This window comes from Phocoena sinus, chromosome 9 (genome assembly GCF_008692025.1).
Source record: "Phocoena sinus isolate mPhoSin1 chromosome 9, mPhoSin1.pri, whole genome shotgun sequence".
NCBI lineage: Eukaryota > Metazoa > Chordata > Mammalia > Artiodactyla > Phocoenidae > Phocoena > Phocoena sinus.
In genome coordinates, this window is record NC_045771.1 from 40,551,029 (window position 1) to 40,572,151 (window position 21,123).

At 36.6% G+C, this 21,123-nt stretch overlaps 1 protein-coding gene across 1 annotated transcript in view; it reads right to left on the reverse strand.

Moving 5' to 3' along the window:
• Window positions 1-1,493: 1,493 nt before the first annotated feature.
• The window catches only part of GPR141 (G protein-coupled receptor 141), a 63,655-nt gene continuing 44,025 nt past the window's right edge, over window positions 1,494-21,123 (reverse strand). The window contains exons 2-3 of the mRNA XM_032643621.1: window positions 6,182-6,321; window positions 1,494-4,268 (exon numbers count right to left, since the gene is read on the reverse strand). Coding sequence (XP_032499512.1) covers window positions 3,340-4,254 — 915 coding nt within the window. The 5' untranslated portion in view covers window positions 4,255-4,268; window positions 6,182-6,321 and the 3' untranslated portion in view covers window positions 1,494-3,339. The remainder of the gene's footprint in view (window positions 4,269-6,181; window positions 6,322-21,123) is intronic.

The window sequence follows — 21,123 nt, forward strand, 5'->3', positions numbered from 1 at the left end:
AGGTTCCCTGGCTGATGCCTGGTTTCTGATACCTATAGATGCCCTTTGGCCTCCTGAGATTTCTCAGCATTATTCAAGTAAATCCACCGTTACCATGCCCCTTTACCATAGGGTTTTTGTTACCAACTATTTTCAAAATGTTTTAGTCAGCCCCTATTACAAGGAGAGTTTCCTTGTTCTTATCAGCCCCAATAGGTATGAGAGTCCTTGGTCTATGCCTTATCTTATTAGAGGTTAAGTGGGCAAAATCTACCAAATCTAAGAAACCGCAGTTTTACAAAGGTTCACCTCATTGTCTTCATGCTCAAGAGCTGATGACTGGAGGGGATTGGACTGCTGCTGTCCTTCAGAAGAAGTGCCATATTAACCTAGGAATGCAGTTTTAATGGCAGTCCCATTAAGAAGGATTTGGGAAGATTTGGGGATTTTCAGCACTTCTTGAATCATTTCATACAAAGCTCATTTCATTAAAAAAAAAATTGCCATTATCTGTGGGTTCAAAATCTGGTAGATATTGACTAATAGCCAACCTGGGAGTTGTGAGGCTCAGGGAAATAAATACCTTTGTCTTATCAAAAAGGAAAAATACATACATATTCTTTTTGTATTTTCCTAAAAGTTGCATTTATTCTTCTAATCACTACAGTAATGAAAGAAATAATTTATAATTGAATCACACTGAGGTTAAGTATTCCCAAAATATAGGAATATTTTTCCAGTCCATAATGTCATAACTGGCAATTCTCCCTTTTAGGTTCTCAATCCTTGCAGACCCAATGCCTTATTTTTTATTGCAAATATTTGGCAACATTTTTACCATTCTAAAATAAAATTCATAGATAATACAACCCTTCCATACATGTAATGTTCTAACTGTAATATAAATGAGTAGTGAAAGAGAAAGTTATTTAAAATAAAATATATGTATTTCTGTGTAAATGCTCAGACACGATCACAAAAGGAGACAAAATGAGGCAGTGTGATGTTGGCACCTATATCTAATATCAACCTGAATACTACAACTACAAATATTGTTTACAGGTGTGTTATGTTGTTTGTTAATGTCACAGATGATATTGCCATTGACAATGTGATTTTCCAAAGGAATTCTTGTTAAAGTTCTGAGGAAAACAGAGTAAAATCTTTCCTCAATATCTATGGTAGCTACATTTCTGGAAATTTCAGAAAATTAAAACCATACCAAGAAAATACTATGTGTTTATGAAAACTGAATAAAACCTAACTAACTGCTCTGATTATTATGAGCATATGTTTCAATTCACAAATGTCTGGAAGAACATTCAAAAACACAGCAAGACCTGATAATTTTGAATTGTGTGCAAGGCAGGGTGTCTAGCCTCTGACCCCAGCCATCAAATGCCAGTGGTACTCTCTTATAATAGTGATATCCAAAGTGGCCTGAGAGGCCAGTGTCACCCCCACTCCTGCATGAGATTCACTTGTAAAGCAAATAGAGACAAAAAACTGGCAAATTGAAATGTTTTGTTTATTCTGTAAATATTAATGAATAAGATATTTTATATATTGCATTTCTATATTTGGGATAGTATTTCTTATAGGTCCACAAAAATAGGCCCTTTATTATATCTGATAATACAGAGAAAAGCATAATTGCCAGACCTCAACATAATTTAAAGTCTGGAAGAGCAATACAATCTACAAGCTAACAGATATTATGACAGTAAGATATGGATATATAAGAAGAGAAATGATGTAATTTTCATAAATAATTTTTAAATTTTTAAAATATTTTACTATAATTATTTTCTTACACATTTTATGGGTGTAACAAATTTTCTCACAACGTTTTTGGGTCTTAGAAATTTTCTTACAAATATTATGGGTCAAATGAGAAGGAAAAAACTAAGAAAAGGTGGGAAAAGAAGACAAATAAGAAATTTTAAAACTATATCTATAACTTAGAAATAAAGATGAATAAGTGAAAGTTTAAAGCAGGAAAAAATTTGGATAAGTCATGTATGTATGTTGTTGCTTTTTCTTCCTCAAAATTAATTTCTATGACTCAGCAATTTTAGTGATCATAAAACCTCCAGGGGTATTTCTTATTCATCTGATAAATTTGTGGATGCATAGAGTATAACAAATAAAGAAAAGTCTTTAAATCCTGAACATTTATCTTGCTGGGGAAAGAAAAACGTTACCTTAATTCATTCCGTTCTTCTCTTCCTACCATGAATTGCTTCAGGTTCTGAAGGCTCAAATATGAAACTGGATCAGTTCTTTGGAAAGTTTCAAGATTGTGAAACTTTGAGGGAAATAGTAGAAATATGGGCACAAGGCAAAAAAATCCATAAGCCTGTGTTTCAATTTAGCAGCCCAATCTCATAGCCTAAATTAATGGTTTTCCTATATATTTCTCAAGAGTTCTTTTTTTTTTTACAATATTGTTTTTAATTAATTGAAGACACAACTTTAAGGGTGAGAGGGAACTCTAAGATTTCAGTATAACTTTGTCTGCAAGGGAAATCTAAATTGTGGCCCAGGATATCTAGAAATCCTCCAAAAAACAGAAAGGGGGAAAATTAAATCACTTCCCTTGGGAACTCATTTTAATGCCTAGCAGCATATTGGTCAGGAATATTGTCTAAGTTACAGTTTCACCATTATTTAGATATACTCAGTAAGCTTTTAAATGATTTTTGGAGATATTGAGGGAGTTGATCCCATGTCCTTAAACCAGGCCTTTCAAAGGACAAATCTAGAAAATTATTATAGCAGAAGGCCACAAAGAGATCTGTTTCTCTTGATGTCTAGATAAGTGACTTCCCACCAAAGTTATGGTAATCTAAAAGTTTTTTACTACTCTCTCCCCTTATCTGTTTTTTGTGAGGGTGTGAGTTGAATAGTCATCTCATCTGGTTAGCCAAATAGAGTTTGTGTCTTTGAAATGACCATGATCAGGATTAATTTACCTAAGGTTAAGTGGAATGAAAAGAACTAGAGGGCTGAGTCCAGTCCAAAGCCTAAGAAAAGACCATGTTTCAAACTGAGGAAACTAAAATAAGCTAGTAAAACTCAGAAACCATTAGACCATGGTACCTGGATGGGCCAAGTAGATATTTTATATTGGAAAATAGTGCAGTATTGCAACACCAGGTAAATTGAACATCACTAGTCTTTGTATATGTATCATTCAGAGATGGTAGGAATTAAATAAGGGCTGAAATGAAGGCTCTGACATTTTATAATCCTTTTATTTGGCTGTATTAAGGCATGGTTTTAATCAGGTAATGAAATAACCACTCCTGTTTTCACTCTCAATATTAAGGAAGTAATTCTGAATACTATACTTTGTGGTTAACGGCACAAAAGGCAATTCCATAGGTCAATTATCTTTTGCTTAAACCAATGGCTTCCCCCAAGAACAAAGAGCAGCAAATCAAAGCAGCTAATTGCTGTTACACTCAAGAAGATTTCATTATAAAATGCAACATTGTCATTACAGTCACTTGAATGTGCCACAGTGTACAAGTAATAGATCCTAAAGAGCTGGTAGGGAAGGAAGCAAATAAGAATGACCCCTATAAAAAGCAGGTTTTTCAACTGGGCCCAGAACTCCTGATGGGATAGTAAGGAGTGGTGTAGCTTCCGCGCCATCAACACAATGATGATGCTCTGGAGGACCAAGAGAATCACTGCAATAACTATGACAATAATGACTATCAAATAGTTGATGACTTGCACATATGCATAAGCAAGTTCTTTGTGGAATTTAAAACAGTGGTATTTGTCATAACCCTCATGAATTCCATACTGAGAAACAACCAGGGGCACCACAATGATAATCACAAGTAGCCACAGGGCAGTACTGGCAGCCACAGCATGCAGTTTTCTGTAGAATTCCACTTTGTCCTTGTGCTTGAAGAAGATGAGGTACCTGATGGCTAGGATCACAACGTAGAACAGGAATGTGAGGTACATGTGGATGTGCAGCATGGCGCTCACAAATTTGCAGAAGGGCAACCCAAATGTCCAAGTGTGCTTGATGAGGTAGGTCAGGCGAAAAGGCACTGTCAGGAGAAACACACTGTGGACCACCACCAGGTTAATGACTGCTGTGGTGGTCACAGACCGGGTGTTCATTTTCACCAGCAGGAACAAAATGGAGATGATGCCCACCAGCCCTCCAAAGAGCACTATGAAGTAGAGCCTGGTTAAATGGGGGGTTATTGCAGGAGGGTTATTGCAGGAGGAACTATTGTGGTCAGCCATACTTCAGGAGTCACCTGGAAGAGATAAAGCACCAGTGTAACTAACTTCCAGAATTTTGTTCATATTTTGTTCACATTGCACTGGCAATGTGACTTTGTCATGTATCTGTTTACATGACATAAGCTTTATGTGCCTTAAGAATGAAGATTATTGTCATATGCATTTCTGTGTACTCTACACTGAAAACACAGTTAAGTCATTGATTCTTGACCTTTAATGGTTAAAGACCTCATCAAGAGGTCTGTATATCTACACAGTAAAAACTATTTGCATAAAACTGATTGCAGACCATTTGAAGCTGATACATGGACACTATTACTGTAGCAACCACTGGGGGAAAACAAATCTTAAGATGGACAGAAAGATGAGTGGGTGCATTAAATATGTGGAATATTTTTTTCTTTTATGTATCATTATAATTCTCTAATTCCTTCCAGCTCATCAGCAAATGATCCAAGAATATTTATACTTAATTCCTTTAGGATACTGATGAGTTTGGCTAAAAAACTGGCTAAATCAAGGCAGCAGCAAGCAATAGGAGGGTATATCTGAATTTCTCATCACAGTTATATTATCATCTAAAAGTGAGACCTTGGCTAAGTTTTTATCATGGGCCCCACTAAGAATATAGCATGTCTCCTAATTCTCCCATTCCCCCACCTTTAAATTCATAAAAGAACCACTATCATTTTTCCTCTGGACTCCTGAAAGATCCTTTCCCTATATAGTCTTGGTCCCTTCTAATTATTATCCACATTCTAATTTATTATTTACTAATTAATAAATATAGTAAATAATAAAGACATTAATCTAAATACTTATTAATCTTTACTTTAATCAGGTCACCTCACTTTCTTATTTAAATTCCTTCAATGGCCTCCCATTTCTTCTAAGGTAAAAATCAAAATTCTTGCATGTTTAGAATGTTCTGAGTTGTAGCAAAATCTGATCCCTTGGGACCAGATTCAAGAAATAATCTAGAGATGAAATTGACAGGATTTGACATGAGTTGTATATTGGGAAATGAAGGGAGAGGAAGTGTCTCAGTCACTCTCAGATTTCTTACTTGAACAACGGGGTGATAAGAGGTCTGTTTACTGATACCAGGGAAACTGAGGCTCAGATTTAAGGAAGAGCAGTAGTTGAATTATGCACTTCATAATTATGCACTTTGTAACATGTTTGCAATTATTCTTATTCATTTTTTTAATATCTCTTCATACAATCAAACTTACCTAGCAATAAAAATGAACCAACTACTGATAAAATACTGATGAATCGAAAAAGCATTATACTAAATCATGTATTCTCAATAGGGTAATGTTGCCCCCAAGGGGGCAAACGTTTGTTCTGGAGGTGTGAAAAATCTTACTTTTACTGTATAAAATGCAGATATACATATAGTACATAAACAGACAAACAGTATATCTGTGGCATTAAAATTTCATAAGAGGGAGAGAGATAATTAGGGAAATAGGTTTAAAAAGGCTCTTTATAAGGGCAATAATAAAGTTGAGAACACCATACTAAATAAAAGATTCCAGCCACAAAAGACTACATGCTGAATGATTTCTTTTTCTAAACAATCACAACTAATGTGACAGATCAGTGTAGCTCAGGGCCCAGGTTGCAGGGGAAGGGATTAACTTCAAAGGGGCATGGGGTAACTTATGGGATGATGGGATGTTTTATATTGTGTTGGTTACAATTGTAGTTATTTGTCAAAGCTCATTGAATTGTACACTTAAAATTGGTGAATTTTCTTGCATAGAACTTATACCTCAATAAGACTAATTAAAAAATAATAATAACCTGGCCCCAGAGAGCCTCTACTTTCCTGGGTATGGAATAGAATTTCCTTGCAGCCGACCTTAAAACTTGCCCCATGTTATACTGGTTCTGTGTGATGTGTAATCTCTGTACTTGCCTTTTATTTTTCTCTGTAGAAAAGTAGTTCCATCAGGTAAATGTGAAATTATACTGTGTTCAGATCTGAATCAAGGATGAACGTGCCACCATAAGTTCTGCTCATCATTTTTTCAGCTATTTACCTAGAAGGACCAGCTTCTAAAAGAAGAAAATATGATCAGTTGCATATCATCTATCTCAAGTCCTCCTTCCTTATCACCAACTGCCATGGTCTCTCTCTTTCAGATATAAGAAGCTCATGTTAAATCTCTTCTATGTACCAGGTACTACATGAGATGCTTGCCTGAACATAGTCTCATTTGACCCTCAAAGCAGTCCTGTGTATTGTATATGTATCACTATACTGATTTTCAAATGAAGAAACTGAGCCCCAGTCTGGATATCATTTGCCAAGTTTTCCAAAGTCTCTCTCTCTCACACACACACACATGCACGCACACACACTCATTATTGTAAGTCATGGAGAAGCACGTGTGCACGTGTGCATCTCCTAAGCCCAAGCTTCTAAATCTTAACATAAGAAGGGGGGAGGCCATGAAGAAATTTGGTTCTACTCACATAGCTGTTGCTAGTATATCTTAAAAGCTGCTTTTCCTTTTTTTTTTTTTTTGGCCGTGCCATGTGGCATGTGGGATCCCAGTTTCCCCAACCAGGGATCAAACCTGCGCCCCCTGCACTGGAATCACTGGACCACCAGGGAAGTCCCTGTTCTTCCTTCCTTTTGGATGTCTTATTTTCTTATTCCCTTTACTTAGTTTACAGCAGATCCCATAAGTTAGCTCATTCAACATCCATTCTAACCTTTTCTGGTCTGCCAGAAAATTTCTGTACAGATTTTTTGCAGTTATAGTGGTTGTATGTGAACTAGTTTCTGCCAGTTTGTTGCACTACTGCAAAACTTGGAGGCAAAGTGAAGGATATCAATGTGTAGAGAGTTTAGATCATTTGGCAAGACAGTAATGGAAATGTCTGGTTGCTCTGGGACAGCAATGGCACAGGTCTCCAGTACTATACATCCTGGATTTCAGGAAGCAATAGTTAGTGATGTTTCTGCTATTAATCCCATGGTAGTATTGAATATTTTTCTCTACATGGAGCATGTCTTTGTAGCAGCCAAGCCTGGTTCCCAGACATTCTATTATATTCTGTAAACTGTTACCTTCTAATAAACACCTTCTGCTTAAACCAGCTAAAGTGGGTTCTGTTGTCTGCAATTAACAACCCTGATATACCCGGTTAATTCCTATGATCTTTTAAGAATCAACTGAGGCATCATTTCTCCCAGGAAGCCTTTCCTAATATGCATTCTCAATTCAGATTGGATGTCATTCCTCTTTTGTCCCATGGAATACACCAACCATGCTTACCTCTATTATGGCACTTATCACACCATAATTCAGTTCTGCCTTCCAAACAAGACTGAGCAAGGAAGAATCCAGTTTTCTTTTGTATTCATAGAATCTAATGAAGTTAGTTAAATTAATGTAAATATTATCATTGAAAACTAACATACCTATAGTAGAGTGCCCTAATATGAGTATACAGTTCAATGAATTTTAACATAATAAACATACCCTCACTGAAGGTAATCACTATCCTGACAACTAAAACCACATAGTAGGTTTGTCTACTTTGAATTTTATATAAACTCAGTGTTGTTTTTTTGTGTGTATCTAGTTTAATTCACTCAGCAATATGCTTTAAGATTCATTCATGTGTATGGTTTTATCTTATTTAGTATATTGTGTCATTGTATGACTATTTCACAATTTATCCAATCTATTGTTGATGGACAGTAGTGTTATTTCCACTTATAGGGCTATTATAAATAACACTATAAACCATAAGCAAAACAAAAAGACAACCCACAGAATGGGAGAAAATATTTGTAAACAGTGTGACCCACAAGGGATTAATCTCCAAAATATACAAACAGCTCATGCAACTCAATATCAAAAAGACAAACAACCCAATCAAAAAACGGGCAGAAGATCTAAATAGACATTTCTCCAAAGAAGACATACAGTTGGCCAAAAAGCACATGAAAAGATGCTCAGCATCACTAATTATTAGAGGAATGCAAATTAAAGCTACAATGAGCTATCACCTCACACCAGTCAGAATGTCCATCATGAAAAAGTCTACAATCATACTAAATACTGGAGAAGGTGTGGAGAAAAGGGAACCCTCCTACACTGTTGGTGGGAATGTAAATTGGTACAGCCACTATGGAGAACAATATGGAGGTTCTTTAAAAAACTAAAAATAGGGGCTTCCCTGGTGGTCAGTGGTTGAGAATCTGCCTGCTAATGCAGTGGACACGGGTTCGAGCCCTGGTCTGGGAAGATCCCACATGCCACGGAGCAACTAAGCCCGTGCACCACAGCTACTGAGCCTGTGCGTCTGGAGCCTGTGCTCTGCAACAAGAGAAGGCCGCGACAGTGAGAGGCCCGCGCACCGCGATGAAGAGTGGCCCCCACTCGCCGCAACTAGAAAAAGCCCTCGCACAGAAACGAAGACCCAATACAGCCAAAAATAAATAAATAAATTTATTTATTTTTAAAAACCCTAAAAATAGAACTACCATACAACCCAGCAATCCCACTCCTGGGCATAGATCCAGAGAAAACCATACTTCAAAAAGACATATGCACCCCAATGTTCATTGCAGCACTATTTACAATAGCCAAGACATGGAAGTGACCTAAATGTTCATCGACAGATGAATGGATAAAGAAGATGTGGTACATATATACAATGGAATATTATCAGCCATAAAAAAGAGTGAATTAATGCCATTTGCAGCAACATGGATGGACCTAGAGATTATCATACTAAGTGAAGTAAGTCAGACAAAGAAGGACAAATGTCATATGATTTCACTTATATGCGAAATCTAAAAAACGAACTTATTTACAAAACAGAAACAGACTCACAGACTTAGAAAACAAACTTATGGTTACCAAAGGGGAAAGGATAAATTAGTAGTTTGGGATTAACATATACACACTACTATATAAAAAATAGATAATCAACAAAGACCTACTCTGTAGCACAGGGATTTCTACTCAATACTCTGTAATAACCTATATGGGAAAAGAATCTGAAAAAAGAGCAACTATATGTATATGTATAACTAAATCACTTTGCTGTGCACCCAAAACTAACACACCATTGTAAATCAACTATACTCCAATATAAAATAAAAATGAAAAAAAATAATGCTACTCTGAACATCCTTTTTTTTTAAATTAATTTATTTATTTATCTTTGGCTGCATTGGGTCTTCGTTGCTGTGCTCGGGCTTTCTCTAGTTGCGGCAAGTGGAGGCTACTCTTTTATGTGGTGTGCAGGCTTCTCACTGTGGTGGCTTCTCTTGTTGCAGATCATGGGCTCTAGGTGCCTGGGCTTCAGTAGTTGCAGCACGTGGGCTCAGTAGTTGTAGCTCTCAGGCTTTAGAGCACAGCCTCAGTAGTTGTGGCACACGGGCTTAGTTGCTCCTCGGCATGTGGGATCTTCCTGGCCCAGGGATTGAACCCATGTCCCCTGCACTGGCAGGCGGATTCTTAACCACTGCGCCACCAGAGAAGCCCTGAACATTCTTTTTTTTTTTTTTAAATATTACACGGACCTCTCACTGTTGTGGCCTCTCCCTTTGTGGAGCACAGGATCCGGACACAAAGGCTTAGCGGCCATGGCTCACGGGCCCAGCCGCTCCGCGGCATGTGGGATCTTCCTGGACCGGGGCACGAACCCGCGTCCCCTGCATCAGCAGGCGGACTTTCAACCACTGCGCCACCAGGGAAGCCCTCCTGAACATTCTTATAAATATCTTTTGTGAAAATAAGCATTTCTGTTGGGAATTTACATAAATGTGAAATTGATGGATTGTTTGGTATGCATATGTTCAGTTTCAGTGAAAACTGCAGTTTCTGAAATAAATTCCCACTAACAGTAGATGAGAGTTTCGGTTGTTCCACAATCTCGAGAACATTCAGAATTTTCTGTCCTTTTTGTTTTTGCCATTGTAGTTGATATAGTTGTATTGCATTGTGGTTTTAATCTGCATTTACCTAATGAATAGTAAATATGAGCACATTCATAGGTATCTGTTGGACACTTGCATATCCTGTTTTGTGAAGTGCCTTTTGAAAGTCTTTCACATTTCTATTTGGTTGTCTGCCTTTTTCTTATTGATCAGTAGTAGTTCTTTATGTAGCCTAGATATTACTCCTTTGTTTTAGATATGTATTGTAAATATCTTCTTCCACTTTCCTTTCATTCCTTAATTGGTATCTTTTGATGAACAGAGCATCTAATTTTTGGTATTACCAATTTGTCAAATTTTCCTTCAGTCAGCACTTCCATGTTCTTTTAAGGAATCTGCCTACTCAAAAGTATTAAAGATAGTATACTGTGTTTTCTTCTATTTAACTTTCTTTTTTTAATTTTTAGATATACAATTCATGTAGAATTGATTTTTTTTAATATAAAGTAAGGTAGGAGACCATGATTATTTTTTCCCATATAGATAACCAATTGACATGGAATTGGAAATACCATCCTCACCCACACTAAACTGTGTCATAAATCAGGTGACCACATATGAGTCAATTTAGCCCATTTTTAGGTCTCCAGTATGTTCCACTGGTTTATTGATCTATACATGTGTGAATACCACACTGTCTAAATCACTATTGCAGTATAGTAAGTTTTCATAGCAGGTAGTGCAATTTTTTTAGCTTTCTTTTCCTTAAGATCACCTGAGCTATACTTGACCTTCTGCATTTCCATATAAGTTCTGGAATCTGCTTTAAAAAAGTCTAGTGTTTTTAATGGATTTTCATTAAAATTGTAGATACCGATAACTTCAGACAGATAGTAATAGCTTTTCAATATGTCTTCTAATCACTGAACATAATATATCCCTCCATGTTCTTTTTTTTCTAATTTTTTAATTATATTTTTTTGAATTTTATTTATTTTTTCATTCAGCAGGTTCTTATTAGTTATCCATTTTATACATATTAGTGTATATATGTCAACCCCAATCTCCCAGTTCATCCCACCACCACCCCACTGCCATTTCCCCCCCTTGGTGTCCATACACTTGTTCTCTACATCTGTGTCTCAGTTTCTGCCCTGCAAACCGGTTCATCTGTACCATTTTTCTAGGTTCCACATATATGCATTAATACACGATATTTGTTTTTCTCTTTCTGACTTACTTCACTCTGTATGACAGTCTCTAGATCCATCCACATCTCTGCAAATGACCCAATTTCATTCCTTTTTATGGCTGAGTAATATTCCATTGTATATATGTACCACATCTTCTTTATCCATTCGTCTGTCAATGGGCATTTAGGTTGCTTCCATGACCTGGCTATTGTAAATAGTGGCTGTATCAGTTTACATTCCCACCAACAGAGCAAGAGGGTTCCCTTTTCTCCACACCCTCTCTAGCATTTGTTGTTTGTAGATTTTCTGATGATGCCCATTCTAACTGGTATGAGGTGATAACTCATTGTAGTTTTGATTTGCATTTTTCTAATAATTAGGAATGTTGAGCAGCTTTTCATGTGCTTCTTGGCCATCTGTATGTCTTCTTTGGAGAAATGTCAATTTAGGTCATCTGCCCGTTTTGGATTGGGTTGTTTGTTTTTTTTAATATTGAGCTGCATGAGCTGTTTATATATATTTGGAGACTAATCCTTTGTCCATTGATTTGTTTGCAAATATTTTCTCCCATTCTGAGGGTTGTCCTTTCGTCTTGTTTATGGTTTCCTTTGCGGTGCAAAAGCTTTTAGGTTTCATTAGGTCCCATTTGTTTATTTTTGTTTTTATTTCCATTACTCTAGAAGGTGGATCAAAAAAGATCTTGCTGTGATTTATGTCACAGAGTGTTCTTCCTATGTTTTCCACTATGAGTTTTACGGTGTCCAGTCTTACATTTAGGTCTCGAATCCATTTTGCGTTTATTTTTGTGTATGGTGTTAGGGAATGTTGTAATTTCATTTTTTTACATGTAGCTGTCCAGTTTTCCCAGCACCACTTATTGAAGAGACTGTCTTTTCTCCATTGTATATCCTTGCCTCCTTTGTCATAGATTAGTTGACCATAGGTGCGTGGGTTTATCTCTGGGCTTTCTATCCTGTTCCAATGATCTATATTTCTGATGGTCTCCTTTCCTCTGCAGAAGCTTTTTAGTGTAATATAATCACACTTGTCTGTTTTTGCTTTTGTTGCCTATGCTTTTGATGTCACATCCAAGAATTCATTTCCAAGGCCAATGTCAAGAGGTTTTTCCCCTATGTTTTCTTCTAGGAGTTTTGTGGTTTAAGCTTTACAATTAAGTCTTTAATCCATTTTGAGTTAACTTTTGTGCGTAGTATAAGATGAGACTCCAATTTCATTCTTTTCCCTCCAGTTTTCTGAAGACCATTTATTAAAGAGACTACCCTTTCCTCATTGTGTATCCTTGTCAAAGATCAGTTGACATATATGCATGAGTTTATTTCTAGGTTCTCTATTCTGTTCCACTGGTCTATGTGTCTGTTTATATGCCAATGCCATACAATTTGTATTACTTTGTAATGTATTTTGTATTACAGCTTTTTATGGTAGCTTTGTGATATGTTTTGAAATCAGAAAATGTGATGGCTCCAGCTTTGTTCTTCTTGCTCAAAATTGCTTGGGTACTCAGAGTCTTTTGTTGTTCCACATGAGTTTTAGGATTTTTTTCTCTTTCTGTAAAAAATGTCATTGAGATTTTTACAGGGATTATACTAGATCTGCAGATCACTTATGCCAGTATGGATTACTATGAGTAGTAATTATAACAATATTAATTCTTTCAATCCATGAATGCAGAGTATTTCCACTTATTTCTGTGTCTTAATTTCTTTCATCAGTGTTTTATAGTTTTCAGTGTACAAGTCTTTTACCTCCTTGGTTAAGTTTATTCCTGAGTGTTTTATTCTATTTTATTCTCCTATTGTTAATGGGTTTGTTTCCTTAACTTCTGTTTCAGATAGTTTATTGTTAGCTTATAGAAATGCAACTGATTTTTGTATGTTGATTTTGTATAGTGCAACTTTAATGAATTCATTGATTAGTTCTAACAGGTTTTTTTGTAGAGTCTTTAAGGTTTTCTACATGTTAGATAACATTATCTGCAAATAGACATAATTTTACTTCTTTCTTTCCAATTTGGATGCTTTTTATTTCTTTTTCTTGCTCTTTTTACTTCTTTTTAATTGCTGTTTTAATTTCTTTTTAATTTCAGTACCGTGGCGAATAGAAACAGCAAGAATGGGCATCCTTGCCTTGTTCCAGATCTTAGAGGAAAAGATTTCAGTATTTCACCATTGATCCTGATGTTAACTATGGATTTTTCACATATGGCATTTATTGTGTTGAGGTAAGTTCCCTCTACACATAATTTTTTGAGAGCTTTTATCATGAAACGGTGTTGAATTTTATCAAATGCCTTTTCTGCACCTATTTACATGATTGTGTGACTTCTATCATTCATTCTGTTAATGAGGTGTATCACATTGATTGGTTTATGTATATTGAACCATTCTTGCGTACAGGGATAAATTTCACTTGGTCATGATGTTTGATTTTCTTTAATGTGCCATTGAATTTGGTTTATTAATATTTTGTCAAGGATTTTTGCATACATGTTCATCAGTGTTATTGTGCAGACTCCCAGATGGTCTGCCTTAAATCCCAGCTGCTGCATTCTGCCTTATCTTTTGGCTAAGCCGTGCTGTGCACTCTCTCAGCCTGCCTGCAGGGGGCACACTCTCACTCACATCACTCCCAAGTAAACCATCTCCACTGTGGCCTAGGTAACACAATGAGAAAAGAGAGGTTAAAAGGGTCTTTCTTCCTAGAGGGTGTTCCTTTTTTTAAAACTCTCTTCTTCTTTGCCTCCTTCTACATGGCACTTTCTCTTTTTTGTTCTCTTGAAGACTGCTCCATTCCACACAATTGTCCTCCTCCACCAAGATGGCTCATCAGCTCTTGAAAGCCAAACAGAACTAGAATGGAAGAAGACAATGAAGCAGTAAAGGCTTTTGAGAGTCATAGGTAGTAAAGGAGATCAGATAGGGATTTGGGCCCAATTTCTTCCCGGGTGGGGGGGGGGGCGGGAAAAAAATGTGTGTCCAAGAAGTATTCCTCTGCATGTGGGGTATGACTCCAGTGATTAATAGAAATTTTTAACTAGTTGGCATAAAAATTTTATTTCTTCTTTCCTTCATTCTTTCTCAGAGAAGCACTTAATTCTCCTACATACATGACTTGCTTGTAGCCGTGACTGTGTATGTCCACACTATCAGTCACTTTCCCACCTGTGTAGGGACATTGTGAGCAATGTCATATTTTTCTTACTGTCAAATTTCTTTATACAGTGGTTTACTTCAGTGACAATAGCAACATCAGTTCAACCAAAGTAAACAGATTTGTTTGAACCTAGATGGTTAAATGGTTCCTAACCTATTACTTTATGTGTTAGAGTTGGACACCCACAAAGAATAGGGGATAGCTCAAGTTTTTGCACAAAATTGGAATTTCAAAGCTTAAAAATCTTGGAAAGAAATGCCTTAATTTCAAAAACTTTGAACCACACAAAAATAGTAAATGCCATTCAGAAATGCTTCCAGTGCATCACTGTAGAATAATAGCTTGCTAATGAGAACAGTCCTACACTGGAAAAACCGAGAGGATGTCTGAGAGAAGCAGTAAGCTGTGTGACAGACAGGCCTGGGAGACAAACACCACAGGCAGGACCTGGGGACCTGAAACAATTGAGCCACCACCCACAGTCATAGCGCTCAAGGGCAAGCTCAGTTGAGGGCTTTGACATGTGTTATATATAGAACTTGACAAGTGAGGTTCAGTAAACACTTGCAGATAATATATACTCTCTTATTAAACGAGAAGTTCTCTTTCTTCCCCTGGATGTCAAGTTTAGATGCTGTGTGTTTGGATTTTTTAATATTCAGGCTCAGGTTTCGAAATTTGCCCTGTGCTTTGGGACAGACATTTAGAAGAGGAAAAAGCCTGAAACTTAGAAGACACCTGGATCGAATGTTTGAGACACACTAGTTATTATTATTTAAAGACTCCACCTCACACCCAATTTTTGTAGAAAAAAATAATGTGAGCACTAGCCCAATATTTACTGCATGGTAAGTGGCCAGTATATCTGTAGTGATTGAATGAGTTAGTGAAAGAAAAAGAGAGAGATCAAGAAAAAGGGGGATGGAAAGATAGAGAAGGGAGAGGAAAAAAGAAAAGAATAAGGAGAAGGAGGAAGAGGGGGAGAAGAAGAAGGAAGAAGAGGAAGACAGGCTCTAAGGTTCCCAGCCAGCCATACTGTCATCACTTGCAGGCCTTGAGCTGACTAATATCTTCCTGGCATCAAAGTCTTTCTACCTGGAAATAATACAAATATATTTATTTACCCACTTGATTGTCTACTATAATATGAACTTTTTGCAAAAGAGTGCAGCTGACCTCTGTAAGACCTGAAAGTAAGGGCTATAGTTTCTGCTTCCAGGGAGATGATCCATTATGAATACAAGGAGCCAGGGAATTATTTATTTTATTTATTTATTTATTTTAATTTTTAAATTTTATTTTATTTTTTTATACAGGTGCTTATTAGTCATCAATTTGATACACATCAGTGTATACATGTCAATCCCAATAGCCCAATTCATCCCACCACCCCCCGCTGCTTTCCCCACTTGGTGTCCATCCATTTGTTCTCTACATCTGTGTCTCACTTTCTGCCCTGCAAACTGGTTCATCTGTACCATTTTTCTAGGTTCCACATAAATGCGTTAACGTACGATATTTGTTTTTCTCTTTCTGATTTACTTCACTCTGTATGACAGTCTCTAGATCCATCCACGTCTCTGCAAATGACCCAATTTCATTCCTTTTTATGGCTGAGTAATATTCCATTGTATACATGTACCACATCTTCTTTATCCATTCGTCTGTTAATGGGCATTTAGGTTGCTTCCATGACCTGGCTATTGTAAATAGTGCTGCAATGAACATTGGGGTGCATGTGTCTTTTTGAATTATGGTTTTCTCTGGGTATATGCCCAGTAGTGGGATTGCTGGGTCATACGTTAATTCTGTTTTTAGTTTTTTAAGGAACCTCCATACTGTTCTCCATAGTAGCTGTATAAATTTACATTCCCACCAGCAGTGCAAGAGGGTTCCCTTTTCTCCACACCCTCTCTAGCATTTGTTGTTTGTAGATTTTCTGATGATGCCCATTCTAACTAGTGTAAGGTGATACCTCATTGTAGTTTTGATTTGCATTTCTCTAATAATTAGGGATGTTGAGCAGCTTTTCATGTGCTTCTTGGCCATCTGTATGTCTTCTTTGGAGAAATGCCTATTTAGGTCTTCTGCCCATTTTTGGATTGGGTTGTTTGTTTCTTTAATATTGAGCTGCATGAGCTGTTTATATATTTTGCAGATTAATCCTTTGATGATTCATTTGCAAATATTTTCTCCCATTCTGAGGGTTGTCTTTTCATCTTGTTTATGGTTTCCTTTGCTGTGAAAAAGCTTTTAAGTTTCATTAGGTCCCATTTGTTTATTTTTGTTTCTATTTCCATTACTCTAGAAGGTGGATCAAAAAATAGCTTGCTGTGATTAATGTCAAAGAGTGTTCTTCCTATGTTTTCCTCTAACAGTTTTATAGTGTCCGGTCTTACATTTAGGTCTCGAATCCATTTTGAGTTTATTTTTGTGTTTGCTGTTAGGGAGTGTTCTAATTTCATTCTTTTGCATGTAGCTGTCCAGTTTTCCCAGCACCACTTATTGAAGAGGCTGTCTTTTCTCCATTGTATATCCTTGCCTCCTTTGTCATAGATTAGTTGACCATAGGTGTGTGGGTTTATCTCTGGGCTTTCTATCTTGTTCCATTGATCTAGGTTTCTGTTTTTGTGCCAGTACCATATTGTCTTGATTACTGTAGCTTTATAGTATAATTTGAAGTCTGGGAGTCTGATTCCTCCACCTCTGTTTTTTTCCCTCAAGACTGCTTTGGCTCTTCAGGGTCTTTTGTGTCTCCATACAAATTTTAACATTTTTTGTCTAATTCGGTAAAAAATGCCATTGGTAATTTGACAGGGATTGCACTGAATCTGTAGATTGCTTTGGGTAGTATAGTCATTTTCACAATATTGATTCTTCCAATCCAAGAGCATGGTATATCTCTCCATCTGTTGGTATCATCTTTAATTTCTTTCTTCAGTGTCTTATACTTTTCTGCATACAGGTCTTTTGTCTCCCTAGGTAGGTTTATTCCTAGGTATTTTATTCTTTTTGTTGCAACGGTAAATGGGAGTGTTTCCTTAATTTCTCTTTCAGATTTTCCATCATTAGTGTATAGGAATGCAAGAGATTTCTGTGCATTAATTTTGTATCCTGCTACTTTACCAAATTCATTGATTAGCTCTAGTAGTTTTCTGGTGGCATCTTTAGGATTCTCTATGTATAGTATCATGTCATCTGCAAACAGTGACAGTTTTACTTCTTCTTTTCCAATTTGTATTCCTTTTATTTCCTTTTCTTCTCTGATTGCCATGGCTAGGACTTCCAAAACTAAGTTGAATAATAGTGGTGAGAGTGGACATCCTTGTCTTGTTCCTGTTCTTCGAGGAAATGCTTTCAGTTTTTCACCATTGAGAATGATGTTTGCTGTGGGTTTGTCATATATGGCCTTTATTATGTTGAGGTAGGTTCCTACTGTGCCCACTTTTTGGAGAGTTTTTATCATAAATGGGTGTTGAATTTTGTCAAAACCTTTTTCTGCATCTGTTGAGATGATCATATGGTTTTTATTCTTCAATTTGTTAATATGGTGTATCACATTGATTGATTTGCATGTAATGAAGAATCCTTGCATCCCTGGGATAAATCCCACTTGATCATGGTGTATGATCCTTTTAATGTGTTGTTGCATTCTGTTTGCTAGTATTTTGTTGAGGATTTTTACATCTATATTCATCAGTGATATTGGTCTGTAATTTTCTTTTTTCATAGTATTTTTGTCTGGTTTTGGTATCAGGGTGATGGTGGCCTCATAGAATGAGTTTGGGAGTGTTCCTCCGTCTGCTGTATTTTGGAAGAGTTTGAAAAGGATAGGTGTTAGCTTTTCTCTAAATGTTTGATAGAATTCACCTGTGAAGCCATCAGGTCCTGGACTTCTGTTTGTTGGAAGATTTTTAATCACAGTTTCAATTTCATTCCTTGTGATTGGTCTGTTCATATTTTCTGTTTCTTCCTGGTTCAGCCTTGGAACGTTATACCTTTCTAAGAATTTGTCCATTTCTTCCAGGTTGTCCATTTTATTGGCATAGAGTTGCTTATAGTAGTCTCTTAGGATGCTTTGTATTTCTGCGGTGTCTGTTGTAACTTCTCCTTTTTCATTTCTAATTTTATTGATTTGAGTCCTCTCCCTCTTTTCCTTGGTGAGTCTGGCTAATGGTTTATCAGTTTTGTTTATCTTCTCAAAGAACCAGCTCTCAGTTTTATTGATCTTTGCTATTGCTTTCTTTGTTTCTATTTCATTTATTTCTGCTCTGATCTTTTTGACTTCTTTCCTTCTGCTAACTTTGGGTTTTATTTGTTCTTCTTTCTCTAGTTCCTTTAGGTGTAAGGTTAGATTGTTCACTTGAGATTTTTCTTGGTTTTTGAGGTAGGCTTGTATAGTTATAAACTTGCCTCTTAGAACTGCTTTTACTGAATCCCAAAGGTTTTGGATCATCGTGTTTTCATTGTCATTTGTTTCTAGGTATTTTTTGATTTCCTCTGTGATTTCTTCAGTGATCCCCTGGTTATTTAGTAATGTATTGTTTAGCCTCCGTGTGTTTCTGTTTTTTACGTTATTTTCCCTGTAATTCATTTCTAATCTCATAGCATTGTGGTCAGAAAAGATGCTTGATATGAGTTCAATTTTCTTAAATTTACTAAGGCTTGATTTGTGACCCAAGATGTGATCTATCCTGGAGAATGTTCTGTGCACACTTGAGAAGAAAGTGTAATCTACTATTTTTGAATGGAATGTCCTATAAATGTCAATTAAATCTATCTGGTCTATTGTATCATTTAAAGCTTCTGTTTCCTTATTTATTTTCATTTTAGATGATCTGTCCATTGGTGTAAGTGAGGCATTAAAGTCCCCCACTGTTATTGTGTTACTGTCGATTTCTTCTTTTATAGCTGTTAGCAGTTGCCTTATGTATTGAGGTGCTCCTATGTTGGGTGCATATATATTTATAATTGTTATATCTTCTTCTTGGATTGATCCCTTGATCATTATGTAGTGTTCTTCCTTGTCTCTTGTAACATTCTTTATTTTAGAGTCTATTTTATCTGATATGAGTATTGCTACTCCAGCTTTCTTTTAATTTCCATTTGCACGGAATATCTTTTTCCATCCCCACTTTCCGTCTGAATGTGTCCCTAGGTCTGAAGTGGGTCTCTTGTAGACAGCATATATATGGGTTTTGTTTCTGTATCCATTCAGCAAGTCTGTGTCTTTTGGTTGGGGCATTTAATCCATTCTCGTTTAAGGTAATTATTGTTATGTGTATTCCTATGACATTTTCTTAATTGTTTTGGGCTTGTTTTTGTAAGTCCTTTTCTTCTCTTGTGTTTCCCACTTAGAGAAGTTCCATTAGCATTTGTTGTAGAGCTGGTTTGGTGGTGCTGAATTCTCTTAGCTTTTGCTCATCTGTAAAGCTTTTGATTTCTCCATCGAATCTGAATGAGATCCTTGCCGGCTAGAGTAATGTTCGTCATAGGTTCTTCCCTTTCATCACTTTAAGTATATCATGCCACTCCCTTCTGGCTTGTAGAGTTTCTGCTGAGAAAGCAGCTTATGGAAGTTCCTTTGTATGTTATTTGTTGTTTTTCTCTTACTGCTTTCAATAACTTTTCTTTGTCTTTAAATTTTGCCAGTTTGATTACTGTGTGTCTCGGCGTGTTTCTCCTTGGGTTTATCCTGTATGGGACTCTCTGCGCTTCCTGGACTTGGCTGGCTATTTCCTTTCCCATCTTAGGGAAGTTTTCGACTATAGTCTCGTCAAATATTTTGTCAAGTCCTTTCTTTCTTCTCCTTCTGGGACCCCTATAATGCAAATGTGTGTTTAATGTTGTCCCAGAGGTCTCTTAGGCTGTCTTCATTTCTTTTCATTCTTTTTTCTTTATTCTGTTCCACAGCAGTGAATTCCACCCATTCTGTCTTCCAGGTCACTTATCCTTTCTTCTCCCTCAGTTATTCTGCTATTGATTCCTTCTAGTGTAGTTTTCATTTCAGTTATTGTATTGTTCATCTCTGTTTCTTTGTTTTTAATTCTTCTAGATCTTTGTTAAACATTTCTTGCATCTTCTCGATCTTTGCCTCCATTCTTTTTCTGAGGTCCTGCATCATCTTCACTATCATTATTCTGAATTCTTTTTCTGGAAGGTTGTCTATCTCCACTTCATTTAGTTGTTTTTCTGGGGTTTTATCTTGTTCCTTCATCTGGTACATAGCCCTCTGCCTTTTCTTCTTGTCTTTCTGTGAGTGTGGTTTTTTTTTGCACAGGAACAGGAACTTGCTTCTGCTGTCTGCTTTCTGGTGGATGAGGCTACCTAAGAGTCTTGTGCACAGGGAATTCTTTAAAAACAGCATCTATAGTATTTATTGCTGATGTTACTTAGATATGTCTCCCAAATATCTTATTGTGTTTCCCCTTCCCAAAGTATTATACCCTATTCATTCCTTTCTGCACACTCCTGAGGTCGAAACTCAAATTCCTTTTCTTTCAGGAGCCCTCTCTGGCCCCCTTATACATTCTCAGCTGCTGTCTCAAAATGCTTCACCTAAGTGTCTCATTCCTTCTTTCATTG